The 16,365-nt window shown below is 37.1% G+C and overlaps 2 protein-coding genes across 2 annotated transcripts; one reads left to right on the forward strand and one right to left on the reverse strand.

The window, feature by feature from the left end:
- The first annotated feature begins 4,457 nt into the window (after positions 1-4,457).
- Positions 4,458-7,986, forward strand: LOC115999113 (serine/threonine-protein kinase ATM-like). The gene is made up of 2 exons (XM_031238882.1): positions 4,458-4,981; positions 5,165-7,986. Exon 2 carries the CDS (start codon positions 5,226-5,228, stop codon positions 7,665-7,667), a length of 2,442 nt encoding a protein of 813 aa, XP_031094742.1. The 5' UTR covers positions 4,458-4,981; positions 5,165-5,225; the 3' UTR covers positions 7,668-7,986.
- Positions 7,987-8,135: 149 nt separating this feature from the next.
- Positions 8,136-12,119, reverse strand: LOC115998249 (universal stress protein A-like protein). Its single transcript, XM_031237756.1, has 4 exons — positions 11,775-12,119; positions 9,172-9,293; positions 8,928-9,046; positions 8,136-8,463 (listed from the first exon to the last, which is right to left on the reverse strand). Exons 1-4 carry the CDS (start codon positions 11,950-11,952, stop codon positions 8,355-8,357), a joined length of 528 nt encoding a protein of 175 aa, XP_031093616.1. The 5' UTR covers positions 11,953-12,119; the 3' UTR covers positions 8,136-8,354.
- Positions 12,120-16,365: the final 4,246 nt, after the last annotated feature.

Below are 16,365 nucleotides of genomic sequence, written 5' to 3' on the forward strand. Positions count from 1 at the left end.
TACTATTTGTAGGAATTGATCCTGGTAGAGTGATTGTACATGTCTAGGAAAAACACTGGTTAAGACCTGGTATTTAAGTAGTCCGTTGGTGACTCACATCTCTTATCCAGAAGTATTTTCTTGGTGTACTCTTCATAAAGCTAGTATTGGTCTGCATTTGGTATTATTTGAGTATCTTGTGTTAAGATAAGTGGCACTTGAATTGGAAGTAGCCATCGGCCCGGTCTTGGATGCATATATTATTCGTTGAAATTACGATAATGTTGGCTAAGCCTCATTGGTCACAAAACCAACATATTTATTCAAGCTTAACACACACATTGACACATACATGCACACGCACAAATGTTTCCAAGTAAACTGCTACAAAATCATTTAGGCTGTTTTCTTTAAGCCTTTTGCAACACACTTTGATTTTTTGATTGAAATAATATTTGAAACATACATTTTGAAATTTTAGCTCACTAAAGCTATTTTCAAAAAATCATAGAAAGTGTATTCATCCCCCTCCGCCCTCCCCATTTCTCACTACCTTGAGACCAACAATGATAATTTGAAAAATGTTATTATTAGGTAGATACTTTGTTGCCAAATAATAGTCCAATACAACACATTTAGATTGTGTCATCCTAATGGTAAGATGGGTAGTATAATAAGGTAAAATTGCTTTTTTTTTTAAAGGAAAAAAAGGTCAAATAGGCTCATGAACATTACTCAAAAAGTCAATTAAAGTTGTATTATTTAAGCCTTTAAACATATTATTTTAGAGCAATTACGTCCAAAAATAAATTACAGGTCACTAAGATTCCGCCGAACCTCCGACGATATTCTAGCAAAAAACACCGGCAAAATGGTCACCGGTGTGGATTGGTTGCCTTCTCCTTCACCGAAGAAGGCAACCAATCGACACGGGCGACCGTTTCGTCGGTGTTTTTTGCCGAAATATCGTCATAATCGATCTTAGTGACCTATAATTATTGGTCACCAACCAATTTTTTTGCCTAATTGCTCTAAAATAATATGTTTAAAGGCTTAATTGCAACTTTTAAAAGTTTAAGGGCTTAATTGGCTTTTTGAGTAATTTCATTTTTTGTCCTAGATTTATATGTGGCAATCCACATTTAGTCCTTTTTTATTAGAACTTCAACATTTGGTCCTAATATTATTGTGACATGACTATTTTTATATCAACAAAATTGTTGAAATATTGTTAAATACAAAGACATTTAATCTTTTTTTATACAAAATAGGTTGAACCGCTATATTTTTTAGGTTTAATTTTTTGAGAAAATCCATAATTGAAGACCAAAATGTCATTGTATATTTGTATTTAACGATATTTTAACTATTTTGTTGATAAATGACAAAAAATGGTCATGTCATAGTAATAGTAGGACCAAAAATGAAATTAACTCGATATAATTACATCAAGCAAAGTGCAAATGTTTAAATTTTTTCCACCAATAAACCTTTATATTTTGTTACCCTATTTCAAAATGCTTTAATTTTTTCCCCATTGAACAATATTTCTAACTTCGCTCCTCCATTACCTATCTCATAACAATGCAGTGTACTTACATGTATCACCACCAACGTTTTATTAATATTAATGACACTTATTATTTTTTTTGAAAGAAAATAATTTGAATTAAAAAATTTTGTATTTTGAAAATTAAAATATCATTGAACTTGAACACATTTTCAAATTTTGAATTAAAGATTTTTTTTTTTTAAAAAGAAGTTTTTAAAAGTTGAAAATGAAAATAGAAATTTCCTTCTATTATTGTTATTCATCTTAAATTGAAAATGTGAAGTGTGCTCATTGTGTTGTGTTGGTGGAGCAAATTATCAATCATTACACAGTGGGCCATGGTTCACACGGCAACGGTTACGTTTAATGGGTCCACACGGCAGCAGTTACGTTCAACGGGTCCACATAGCAACAGTTACGTTCAACAGGTCCACACAACAGCAGTTACGTTCAACGGGTCTACACAATAAGTCAGTAACTATTACGTTCAACGGGTCCACAAAGCAGTTGTTAAGTTCAAATGATTATATGTCTACGACATGCTCAAAATAAAAGGAAACTACAATGTGTATAAAATGAAACTAAATAACATCACTACAAAAAAAACCTGAAAATAGCGACGGACGATTTCCGTCGCTAAACGGGTAAAATCCGTCGCTAAACTGTTTAGCGACGGATTAACGACGGACTCCGTCGCTAGAATTTAGCGACGGAAATGTTCGTCGCTACTCGCTACGTTAAAATAATCCATCGTTACATTCGATCCGACGACGATTTCGACGTTGATTTTTGCGACGAATTAGCGACGGAAACTTTCGTCGCTACGTATAGCGATAGAATATCCGTCGCTAAACTCATAAATTTTCCGTCGCTAAACTGCTACGACGACGATTTGATAACGAACTTTGCGAGGGAATAGCTACGAATTTTTCCATTGCTAGACCTAGTGACGGAAATTTCCGTCGCTATCTGTAGCGACGGAATGTGTCGTTGCTAATTCGTTTTTATTATTTGAATTTCATTTCATTTAGCTACGATTTAGTGATGGAATGATTCGTCACTAAAGTTAACTACGTATTTTTCCATCGCTATTTCGTCAGTATTCTTTATTTTATTAGATACTTTGCTATGAATTTACTACGTAGTACAATATTTGTCCGTCGCTAAATTGTAAAATTTAAAAAATATATATATACCCGATAATTAATATCACATACCTGCATTAATTAAACCTATAATATAATAGGTCAATAAGAGCCAAAGAGAGTTAGGCCTAAAATGAGTAGAAAAAATGGCGGTCAAATTATTTAATCAAATGGATGGTTCAGATGAATTATTTAATCAAATAGATGGTTAAGATAATTCAGATTAATATTATTAATAGAAATTACCTAATTTAACCTTACTTTTATGATTATCCGTTAAGTTTTCCGTTAAATATTCTCTTTTCTGTTAATATTCCGTTAACTTTTAACTTAGCCATTAATTTCTATAAGAGAGGTCTTAGGTTCGAACCTCATCTCAATCAAATTTGACATAATTAAGTTTCTCACCCTATTTTACTCTTATTAAATTAAATAAATTAGTAGCTACAACAAAAAATGATACATATGTATTTCTTTAATTTAGAATTATGTGTCTACAATACCTTTATTTGAAAAAATTATTCATTATCAAAAAATTAAATTAAATAAGAAAAATAATTTCATTAGTTATATTGTCTTTATTTTCTCTCATGCAAAGATTCTTTACATTCAAATTTATCAATTGATATTCATTACATTGTCCATTATCTTATTTTTACAATATCTTGTAATTGAATATCAAAGTTATAGTACAAAATAATGTTATATATTTATTTACCAAGTATTTTATTAATACTATGAAAAAAAATTAAAATAATTTGAGGCTAATTATATTAACTACTTGGGGATTGGTTGACAAAGAGAGTACTCAAATAATAACCCAACAAATTGAAGCGGAATCATTCTATTTTACTCTTATTCAATTAAATAAATTAGTAGTTACACCAAAAAAATGATACATATGTATTTCTTTAATACCATGAAAAAAATAAAAAAGAATAGTTTGAAACCAATCATATTAACTACTTGGGAGATTTGTTGACAATGAAAGTACTCAAATAACCCATTACCCAGCAAATTGAAGTGAGAAACTACCTTTTAATATCTTTGGAATACATAATATTTTAAATTTTTAAATTTTTATTAATTAATTTAATATTTTTTCTTAGACTATGGATTTATTTATCCACAATAACTCATTCAACAATAATGGTTGAACCAAATGAACCCAAACAGAACACCTAAAGGAAAGTCCATAGCTCCTATATCATAATCTCATTGCATGACGTTGTCATCTATGCTACCAACAATATCCGAATTGCAAATAACGCACTACCACAAAAAGGAAGAGAACAAATAGTAAAGACGAAGACAATGACAATGTTACTCAAAAGAGAATTAAGAACACTTAGAAAAATTCAAATTAAAAATAGTATTTATTTAGACTATCATTTTTACCAAATATTTAGACTATCGATTTTACAAGGTTGCAAACATTTATTTTAGTAATAATTATAATGAATTTTCTATATTATCTTGGATTCATATGCTTTGAGTTAAATATTTAAATAAAAAAATTCGATATTCAATTATTCATGTATAAATTTCTCCTATATAATCTTGTATTGATATACTTTCAAATACTTCGTATTTATTTAAATATAAACATTGGGCATTAACTCATCCAGGCAACACGTGTATAAAACTAGTACAACTATACAATTGGTTGGTTGGGTGGCTCCGCTCGAATCCATTATTGCCATTATTGAGACTCACAAACCAAGCCCCATGCCCATGCCCCTTGGCCAACGTTGTTTTGTTTTGTTTCACGCAGTGGAAAAGAGTCAAAGACCCCTCTTCTCCAAAACGTGAGGTTGCCGTACATGCTAATGCTAATGCTATTTCTGGTGGAATCTTTTAAACGGGTCTTACTGTACGGCCTCAGCCCTGTCTCTCAAGCATTGGGTGGCGACACTGCTCACCACCTCAACCTCAAGCGAGTATGCTTTTATTTTTGCATCCCAGCGAGTGAGACCTCCGCGATCGATCTTCTTCACTTCACTTCACCCTCTCCGAAAAACCACCGTCTTAAAAAACAAATAAAAAAAACTCCCAACGTATTAAATAAAAAGGTTTCGACTTTCGAGCAGTAAAATGATGTGATATTTTGATCTTGAGATAAGCGCTCGCTTGCTTTGCCGAATCGCTATTCATCGCTTTATTCGTTTCTCAAACTTTCTTGACTTCTCCATTTCTTTGTTTTGGAAGTCGAAGAAGAAGAAGAAGAAGAAGGCTGCCTAGAAGCTTCAGAAATCTGTGTTGACTGGTTGAAGAAGAGAATCTCAAGGCCCGATTTTTTCTTGAGGTAATAATGCCCTTTTCTTCACTTGTTTACTCGTGCTGAATGTTTCCATGAGGAAGCGAAATCCCTAGGTTTCCTGTGTATCCTATGTTGGGGCTATTACTATTTTTGTTCTGTTTTTTCTCGTCCTTGTTTCTTGGTTCGTGGTTCGAGCTATAATATTACTTTTTGTTTGTCTCGTTTCAGACTTGGCCCCCGCGATTATCGGGATATTAGATAGGGCAATCTATAAGATATTTTCCCTAAAATGGCAACGCAGAAAGAAGCAGAGACCGCTGAAACCCTAGCGGCTGGTTTTACTGAACTGACCAATCCCAAAACCCCCCCTGCTGATAATGGAAATTTGGGCAGTGATTGTGGTGTTCAAAATGGGGACTCTGTGAATGAGTTTGTTGGTGATGGGATTTCTCTTTTGGTACAAGTCCATGGTACATTGGAGACTGAGAAAGAGCAATTGGCACTTAGAGGAAATAATTCTCCTGTTTTGAAGAACGGGGATGGGGATTCTACTGAGGAGAAGCCACAAACTGAAGCTATTAATGAGGATGAAAAATCAGGAAATGAAGCTGATGATGATGATGATGATGAGAGAAATGATAGTGTTTCTGAACACACCTATTCTGTAGGTGACTATGTTTGGGGTAAAATCAAGAGTCATCCATGGTGGCCTGGCCGGATTTACGACCCATCTGATGCTTCTGAGTTTGCGGAGAAGTACAGGCAGACGGGTAGGCTCCTCGTGGTTTACTTCGGGGATGGCTCTTTCTCTTGGTGCCTACCATCGCAGCTGAAGCCCTTTGCTGACAACTTCGAGGAGATGTCGAAGCAGAGCAGTATTAGGAGTTTCCTTAATGCGGTGGATAAGGCTCTCGATGAAATTGGCATGTTGTTGGTGTTGGGAATGACTTGCCAATGTATACCACAAGAGCACATTGATGGACGTAGTTGGCCCCTGGCAATGAACGCTGGAATCAAGACGGGAGTTCTCGTACCAAAAGGAGACACCCGTACGCTTTTGCTTCCTAGTTATGACCCTCGGCTGGTAGTTTTAAAGTTGAGGGATCTTGCACGGACCACTTCTGTTCCCAGTAGGCTCGAGTATGTTGCCCTGACTAGTTGGCTATCTGCTTTCTATAGGTCAAAAGGGGGTTGCCGATTATCTGTGTATTGTGAGCCTGGTCTAATTGAAGGCCTGGAGGATAAGACCAGAAATCATGCTGTGGATGGAACTGACCTCAATGTTCCAATTGAGGTACCTATCAAGGGTCCCCTGGAAGACGAACAGGTTTCTTACCGAAATACTGGCCCTATAAATTGTCCAGTGCTTGCTGATGATAATCTTTACCACCCTAGGAAACAGAAAAGCGTGGCTGAACTAATGGGAGAAAATGTCAGGTCCGATGTTGGAAATAACAGCGATGGTGGGGGTGTTGCTCAGGTTACTGAAACGGGTATTAAGGAATGTAGGAAGGAGACCGACTGCTATAGTTCAGCTAAAATTGCAAAGAAAAGGAGGAATCCTTTGTTCATTAAATGCAGTGAAAATGGTTCTCGGAACAATGTAGGAGAGGCCAAAGAAGAAGCTGAAAAGAGTCCTGCTTCAAGGGAAAGGAAAAAGAGCAAGTATCTATCACCTCCATATACAAGCCCTAGGTGGATTACTGGGAGGTCGAGTGCTAAGAGAGAATTTGAAGCAGAATCTGAAAAAATTTCCAAAACTGCTAGAGTTGGCGAGCAGATGAAGCCTGCTGCAGAAGAAGTCGTACCAGTTCCTATTTCGGGCCATAATTCCGAGGAAATGAAGGAAAAGGTTCTGGAACAACCTGATGATCTTGACATGGAAACTCAAATTGGCAAAGAAAATCATGAGAAGATACCTGGAACCGTTTATATGAATGCATCTATAAATCAAGTCTTAACAGAGTTTCAATCTACTGCCATTGACCCTCTATATTCAAGCAACTCTGGAACCCTTGATATGGTTAGAGAATTTATTAGTGCATTCAGGAAGTCGGTCTATTTAAATCGAACAAACTACAAGGTGCATAACAGTAGGCAATCTGGGAGGAAGAGAAAATCACTGTGCTCCCCGATAGAAAACCATGTAGATGTACCGAGTGCAACTAATGCTAAGTCACAGCAACGAAGAAAGCGGACTAAACTGGCCAAGGCAGAGACATCTGAGCTCAAGAAACCCGCTTCAACATCTTCTGGGGAAGCAGAAGATAAGGAAGCTACCAGAAAATCCCTCATCGTAACATTTTCACCTGGCTATCCTCTGCCATCTAAAGAAGAACTTGTTAGAATATTCAGCAGGTATGGTGACTTGAATGAAAAGGAAACTAATACCTTCTATAAATCTAACTGCGCTCAAGTTGTCTATGAGAATGGCTCTGATGCAGAAGCGGCCTTCAAGAAATCTGTTAAGCAAAGCCCATTTGGCGCTGCCCATGTTAACTACAGGCTACGTTACTCTCCACACAAGCAGGATCCCAGAGTCTTGCTCGACTCGCAGTTGGAACATGATGATGCTTTGGAGTTTGGTTCAATCAAGCAGAACCTCAACATTCTGAAATCTATGCTGAGAAAGTGTAATGGAAAAATATCACAAGAGGAGAAATTTGACCTGGAGGGTGAGATCAAGGGACTGCTGGAGAAGGTGAGCACAATGGATGTTGTAGCCCCATAATATATATATATATATATATATATATATATATATATATATAGTACTTAGTGCTACCTTTTTGTGTCAATGATGGACATTCAAATAATCAGATGACTTCTTAGACTCTTGTGTTGAAGTAGGGATGGATAGTTTATTTATATAGGATGGTAGATTGGTATATGGCTTCATGAACTTTCAGGACAGTTGTAACTAGTTTCATAAGATATACTTTACTGCTCTTTAGAAGCTAGTTATTATTACTCTAAAATGATGGCTGTAATGCTTGTGTGGTTTTGAATCTTCTTCCCCTGATCTATTGATGAGATTCTCCCTTGTAGTATTTTTTATGGAGAACTGCTCTCCAATAGCTCATTATGGAGATTCTGAGGATCTTAAAGTCTGGAAAACATCATCAATAAGCATTGATGTTCTTGACCAGTTCACTGATGAAAATCACTGCCAAACAAGCACAAGACAAGAACAATCTTCGGTTGAACTTAACTTGGCAGAATCAAGTGCCATTTTAAACACATTAATAATACTAAATTTTGTCTCAAGAAAATTCGGGCACATCTCGACTCAAATCAATCCACAATGTACTACAGAGCATATACATATTTACTCGATATTCATATACAATGAAATGAAACAACTCTTTATCGAAGTTGTAAATCTATCAATAGATGCCAGATAGATAGCACAAACATTTTAGTCATCAACAGGGTCCTGAGGGGTATCTGATGCACTGCGCTTGATTGTGACAACAGGACATTCAGCATGCTTCACACAAAATTCACTAACAGTTCCCACAAATACCCTGCAAAAAAATTCAAAATTGAGGTGATGTAGTGTTGCCCCATGCATAGTGAGAAGAACACAAGTAAACCATATGAAGAGGGAGCCTGGTGGGCGTAACCCCAGGCGGTCCCAGCCAAGATGGCTAAAGAAGTAAAGATACAAACTTGTAACTATAAGATCACAAGTATGAATCTCAACCTTCTTGATTTGAGCAAGTCAACTATGGGCAACCTAGGTTGGGTTACCTCCTTATGGTTCTCTACCGACTAGGATCACAAGGCGGGGTTTACCTAGTGCATTCCTGTGCACTCGGGTAGTGACTACGGGTTTCCCTCGTCAGTCGTCACCCAAAAGAGGGAGCATGGTGCTGCTATGAGCCTACTTCCCAATTGATGAAGGAAACATGACAACAGCATGCATGGTTTACCAAGGGCATAGAACATAATCCATATCTTTTCTAACTGAAGTTAAAACTAGGCATACCGCTGGAAAGGCCCAAGACCACGGCAACCAACTACAAGAAGATCAGGATGCACACGTTGAACCTCATGGCAGATGACATCCTTGGGATCTCCTCTCTTGATCCATGCTTCACAAGATACCTGCAAGTGTTTTCACATAACATTATTAAACTTCAGTAGTTGCATTACATATTAGAGTGGTACAGAAAATATGGTATATCACTACAATAGAGTGAAAAGCAGTGTTGAATGGAGTCTCTTGGTACCCCACGCTCATGACATTGGTTGACGAAGTATTCCAGCAGATGGAGTCCCTTTATCTTGTCCTTGTGTCTCAAGTTCTTAAAATCCTCAGGTGATGCAAAGAGGCTATCCGTGTCATCAAAACCTATTGATTAAATGTTTGACAAGATTTAATAGACTGGCTAAAAGTAGATTGTATTTACAACATAAACCAAACAATTAAGTATAAAGGCTTGTGTAATACTGGTAAAAAACACGCAAAAAAAACTCAACAACTAGGGATGTTAATGAACCGAACATGAACGAACGGAGGTTGTTCGTGTTCATTTGTTAAGATTTTTGGAGTGTTCGTGTTTGTGTTCGTTTGTTAAAAATTTTAAAAATCTTGTTCGTGTTCGTTTGTTATGCGTTCATTAGTGTTTGTTATCGTTCGCGAACATGTCCGTTCACGTTTATGAACAGGTTCGCGAACATGTCCGTTCACGTTTATGAACAGGTTCGCGAACATGTCCGTTCACGTTTATGAACAGGTTCGCGAACATGTCCGTTCACGTTTATGAACGCTTAATAACCAAACACATGCTCATTTTCATTATCACAATTCGTTCGTGAACGAACAACACAATATATATATGCATAACTACTTGTTCATGAACATGTTCGTAAACATTATTAAACAAACACAAACGAGTTTGTTCATGAGCTCTTAGCAAACGAGCCTACTACTATTCTGACTCTGTTTGTTTATGAACCAAGCTCTAAAATTTGTTCATTTACGTTTGCTAACACCCTATCAACAACCACCACCTACAGCCACCAAGCTTTCAACACAATTAGAGGAGTTTGTCTGTCAGAGCATCCTACTTCCCCTGGAAATTCAAACAGAAAACTAGATCTAACCCAGCAATTTCATAGGCTTTCACTTCCAATTCTATCCATATGAAATTTAGATTGATAAATGCCAGGAGATACCGCAGAGGCACAGATGCACATAGTTAATTAAAACAAATGCAAAAAAGTAGTACATAAACCAATCAAATCAAATAGGACTCAGAGGAAGTGGAAGTTCAAAACCATGAGAGGAATTACTTGAGGCTCACATAGGTCAAACACCTATTCCAAAATTCACCTTCCCCTGTGAACAGTTCACAAATCCAGACCAGTTGCACATTACAGCGTTTTACTACTGTTTTTATTTTGAAAATTGACAAGATAACATATTGCAAAAGTCCACAAAGCTCATCACATCAGTTCTCACCTATTCTCAAAATCCAACCAAAATATGAACAGTTCAGGAAACTTCTAAATCCAAAAAAGTTGCTTTATGATAAACAAAGGAATACAAGTCGAAACAAATCTTTCAGGACTTTCAACCATTTTTCCCGAATATAATCGGAAACCGCAATATATATCAAGTTATAAAACCCTAATATTGACATTTGAAAGCAATAGATACACACACACACATAGCGAGCGAGAGAGAGAGAGAGAGAGAGAGAGAGAACCGTCTTCATCAGGAACTTGGACATGGAGAAATAAGAGCTTGANCGTTCGCGAACATGTCCGTTCACGTTTATGAACAGGTTCGCGAACATGTCCGTTCACGTTTATGAACAGGTTCGCGAACATGTCCGTTCACGTTTATGAACAGGTTCGCGAACATGTCCGTTCACGTTTATGAACGCTTAATAACCAAACACATGCTCATTTTCATTATCACAATTCGTTCGTGAACGAACAACACAATATATATATGCATAACTACTTGTTCATGAACATGTTCGTAAACATTATTAAACAAACACAAACGAGTTTGTTCATGAGCTCTTAGCAAACGAGCCTACTACTATTCTGACTCTGTTTGTTTATGAACCAAGCTCTAAAATTTGTTCATTTACGTTTGCTAACACCCTATCAACAACCACCACCTACAGCCACCAAGCTTTCAACACAATTAGAGGAGTTTGTCTGTCAGAGCATCCTACTTCCCCTGGAAATTCAAACAGAAAACTAGATCTAACCCAGCAATTTCATAGGCTTTCACTTCCAATTCTATCCATATGAAATTTAGATTGATAAATGCCAGGAGATACCGCAGAGGCACAGATGCACATAGTTAATTAAAACAAATGCAAAAAAGTAGTACATAAACCAATCAAATCAAATAGGACTCAGAGGAAGTGGAAGTTCAAAACCATGAGAGGAATTACTTGAGGCTCACATAGGTCAAACACCTATTCCAAAATTCACCTTCCCCTGTGAACAGTTCACAAATCCAGACCAGTTGCACATTACAGCGTTTTACTACTGTTTTTATTTTGAAAATTGACAAGATAACATATTGCAAAAGTCCACAAAGCTCATCACATCAGTTCTCACCTATTCTCAAAATCCAACCAAAATATGAACAGTTCAGGAAACTTCTAAATCCAAAAAAGTTGCTTTATGATAAACAAAGGAATACAAGTCGAAACAAATCTTTCAGGACTTTCAACCATTTTTCCCGAATATAATCGGAAACCGCAATATATATCAAGTTATAAAACCCTAATATTGACATTTGAAAGCAATAGATACACACACACACATAGCGAGCGAGAGAGAGAGAGAGAGAGAGAGAGAGAACCGTCTTCATCAGGAACTTGGACATGGAGAAATAAGAGCTTGAAGCCAGCGGTGTTGGAGCGGACGATCTTGTCGAGAGTCCATTCGAAGGCCCCTTTGCTGCTGATAGATGGGTGTGGATACCCCTTCATCGTCGACTCGTTCACTGCGATCATAATCTTAGTCTGTTCGTCTGCCATTTCCCTATGAAATCGCCGAGTCACTACCAAACTAAAAACACACACACAGAGACTGTCTCTCTCTCTCTCCCCCTCCCTCCCTCTCACTCTCTGTCTGTGAAATGAACGATTAGCTTCTTAGCAAGGTGCTCCCGAGTCCCGAGCATCTGGAATGCTGTAGATCCTAATTTTATGGTGTGGTATCGGATCAGACTAGTTAAATGATAGTAGTATTAAATAATTATTTTTGTCTATTTGTGTTTGGTAGACAAAATTTTATACTCCGTATTTAATTATAAGTGTCAAATAAGTTTTTCTGATAGAGACTCTGGAGCTTCCAATAACACATTTTTATTTAAGATTTTTTGAACTTCAATAGATGAAAAAGAAAGTATCTTATCAAATTTAAGAGCACATGTAACCTTATTTTGCTCCTTATACCTATACACCATTTATATTTTTTTTATTGTTTTGATAGCTCTATGCCACAAGTAGTTTTTAGGTTAAATTAGCTAAAGTACCATGTAGAGCTAGCTAGATGATTAGCATCAATGAATTTGATTCTAATATCACTTTTCATAAACGTTGAGCCCAAATGTGTTGAAACCACCTTAGTCATGCATTGTAACTTGTAAGTGTAAAGCTAGTAATCCACTCATCTATGGATTCTCTAAACATGCCCACATCTTGTTCTTCCAATGTTTGCCTGATAACAATTGCTTATATATATTGTACCTCATATAGCCCTCAAAATGAATTGACCAATGAAAGCTACCGCACCATATAGCCTTGAGCATTACTTTGGGGGTGGTGGTGGCAAATGCTGATATGGTCTCGTATCAAACCAGCACTGCTTGGAGCGATCATTATTGCATTGACCATGGTCCACACAGTTGTGTGGACCAAAAATAAAAAGTACATTATTTTTATACTGAAGGTACATTATTTTTGTACTGTAAGTACATTATTTTAGGGTAATTATTTTTGTACTGAAGGTATATTATTTGATATATACTATCAAATAATGTACTTTTTATTTTTGGTCCACACAGCTGTGTGGATCATGGTCCATGCAATAATTTGCCTGCTTGGAGTGGTGGCTAACTCCTTGGAAGAAAAAAAATTAAGACAATTAATCAATTATGAAGAAGGAAGAAATGAAAGAATTTAATATTGAAAAAATTACTTATTGTTATTTACTAAACTCTAATGCTATCAACTATTTAAATATAAATACATTTTATGAGGTGTGTTAGGACATAGATTGGATGATCTTAAAAATAATAAGTTAATCATTTTATTGAGATCACCACTACAAATAAATGTTTTCAACCAAGGTGTATCGGAGTTCAAGCCCATGTAAAGCTTTGTTCCTTTCAGTAGGTTCTTATGTAGGGCTTACAAATAATATCCTAACTCGTTCTTCAAATCCAACACTTTGTCTTGCAATGTTTGAAGATAGGGTCACTTTTATAGGAGTTATGTGTCACGGACGTTTTTTCGTGACCGTGTTAAGTCCTAATGAATGTAAATGGACCAACTGAGCTTGCTTTACGGGTGAATCTCTCCCCCATCCAACATCTAGCACACCCTCGTGCTAGGGGAGATGGACTCCGCCCCAAGGATCGCCATACAATAGGTTGCATACACGCCGCAACGCCAGGACCGCCAAGGCCTTCCTCGAAACAGTCCGGTTGGCTGGTGGCCACCCGAGTCCCCCTTTCCTCGCGAGGATCGATCCGCTCCTGCGGATCTCCGGAGTGGAGCAGTCATCAGCACGGGCATCCCCCAAGCCACAATGCCCGCATAGTCCTCACCTCCTAAAGACCCTACCATAACGCGCAGCAACATAAGTACGTCCCGCTTTGATACCACTTTGACACGGGCTTAGAGTCCGGCGCAGCGCACAGCGCTCGTGCGGCGTCCCGAGGCCTCTCATACCCAGTCGACCAGCCTTCGCTCATATGTTCCAACCGGTTTCGCCTTGCCATAGGCTCATCAGGGATGCGGCAATAGCATCCAACCAGTTGTGCCGTCGAATTGCATCAATCTACTTCATCGTCAAGTTCTAGACCATCGACAGGCTCCCCAAACTAAATCGGGTCGGCGTGCCTAACTTGGCCAGACTTTAGTGTCTAAGGCAGAACATCCTTATCGCTATTGTGCTTATAAGATCGTGCTTGGGATGGACTTTCTTCGACAAGCCACAACCATCCCAATGCCATCGTTTAACACGGTGCGCATTCTGGAGAAAAGGGCTACATGCATGATTCTAGCCACCGAGGGCCTTGTGAAATGGGTGAAAGGAGCATCACATCTGTCGGCCATGAGAGTTGTAAAATGGGTCAAGAAAGCTGATCCCTTGAGGGTACCAAAACGAGCACAACCTGTGGTGGTTAAGTCTTTCGACCAAAACATAGAATAGGTGCGCAAGTCAAATGGGCTATCCGAGTACGAGGCAACATTGGAACGCAAATATGATATTTGGCACGTCCGAGACGATTGGAGGCATATAAGGCGACGAGGACGTCGCCGAAATAAGTCGGGGAGGATGTAACGCGTGGGACACTTTCCTACAAATTTCCGAGATGCGTTGGACACTTTGCCGAGATTTGCTACATCCTTCCGGACTTTTCTAAGGGTTGTACATAGTTTCCCATAGTTGTTATAATGATCTAAAATCATATAGATAACTTTAGGGGTGTAGAGAACCATCGAACATTCTATAATATTATTGAATTCTCAAGTGTGTAAAGAGAGTTATGGAGGATTCTAGAGAATAAATATTAGTTGTAGGATAAAATCAATCTCCACCACCCATTGAGGAAGTGGAATGGGTATAAATACCCCTTATAGGGGCTCATTAGTAAACCATCAAACAAACATCCAAAAGTGGAATCCAAGTAAGGAATAAGTGTGGAAATAATATAAGTTCCCTACAAACTTCGAGTGTTTCCTTTAGCTTCTTGCCTTATTTATCTCCGTAGCCATCTCATCACTTACTTTGCATACTTTTCGAGAGAGGATCGAGGCTGACTTAGCTATTTGAGGGGAAAAATAGCTGAGGCCGCACGAGATGCCGTTAGGGGAAAACGAGTCCGTGACATATGCCACTCTTCCTCTAGTTCATTACTTTCATCAAAGATGCTGTCATATAATCTAGCTCAACATCCTTGAGATCAGCTTCTTATGGTTCCTTGGGTCCTTCTGGAATCATAGCAATTAGATAATTATTGAAGAAATAAATAGTAAAAGTAGTAAGATATGAGGTAGTCATACTGTCATACGGTGGTTTGGCGAAGAAAGGGGAAATGGATAGAAATGATAGGGGAAAAAGGCAAAAATTGAGTGGTGGTAAAGACTAAAGAGAATGGTGAGGACTAACAAAGGTCATATGAAATGGTTGCAAATTAATACTTCATTGCAATTTATTTTTATGCAAGTTTAACTACGTTAGTATTGACGGAAAAAGTTATAATGATATTATAAGTGTGACAAATAAAATTTTAAATTAATGATTAATTATGAAATATTAAACTATTTTAATTTTTATTAAAATGGACATCAAATGTGTCGAAAATTAGGAATGGATTAAAATATAGTTCAATAAGATCAAGAATTTGAAATTTAAAATTGAATAAAATAATTAGTCCCAATTAAAGACATATTAACAATAATAAAGATTCATAACGGTCTTTAACTAGCTATAAAAATGTTACAACTTTTACTCTTTTTTCTTCCAAAGATAGTTTGAAGGAGTTGCAATTATAAATATTAAATAACAAAAATTTTAACTAAATCACAAAATGTTACCATTATGCTCCAATTTTAACTACATTTTTTGGGTATGCAATTGGTTTTAAAACAAATTGGAAAAAGAAAACATCACACATGTTTGATTGTTAAGCGAGAATAGTTATTGTGTGTTTGTGTAGATCACGGTCTAAAAATAACGTCATTTCGTGTAAATTTTTTTAAATACCACACACTAAAACAAATATTTTAATAACTTACAATGTACATTATTCTAACTCATAAAATACATTATATTATCCTAAAAATTTTATTATTCATAAAATTCAATAACCTGGTTTTGGACCATTTTCCACACATCCACATAATAAGTTGCCGTTAAGCGACGACACTGAATGGGCAGATGACGACAGCAAAGCACGGCCGGCCGGCAATAAGAAATCATGAGTGCGACGGCGCACGTTAGTGACACCCCTCCCACGCATTTCAAACTTTCTCAAATCGCTATTCGCTACTCTTAGGAGTTGACTAATCACCCCCCACCAAACTTCATAATTTAAAAATTTGGCCCAAATTTTGAAGCCGCTGCCTCAAGACAGTCCAACAGCAAGGCCCCTTCTGCAATTTTATTTATTTCCGAAGGCCTACTTTTTGAAATTTTATTTACACAAAAATCAAATC

The sequence above is a fragment of the Ipomoea triloba genome, chromosome 12 (assembly GCF_003576645.1).
Source record: "Ipomoea triloba cultivar NCNSP0323 chromosome 12, ASM357664v1".
Lineage (NCBI taxonomy): Eukaryota > Viridiplantae > Streptophyta > Magnoliopsida > Solanales > Convolvulaceae > Ipomoea > Ipomoea triloba.

Bases quoted from the DNA above. Each gene is read 5' to 3' on its own strand.
- LOC115998249 (XM_031237756.1), bottom strand. From the start codon at position 11,952: ATGGCAGACGAACAGACTAAGATTATGATCGCAGTGAACGAGTCGACG. The intron at 9,294-11,774 runs GTTCTCTCTCTC...TTTAATCAATAG, and splicing joins CCAAGTTCCTGATGAAGACG to GTTTTGATGACACGGATAGC. The intron at 9,047-9,171 runs GTACCAAGAGAC...AAACACTTGCAG, and splicing joins ACCAATGTCATGAGCGTGGG to GTATCTTGTGAAGCATGGAT.
- LOC115999113 (XM_031238882.1), top strand. From the start codon at position 5,226: ATGGCAACGCAGAAAGAAGCAGAGACCGCTGAAACCCTAGCGGCTGGT.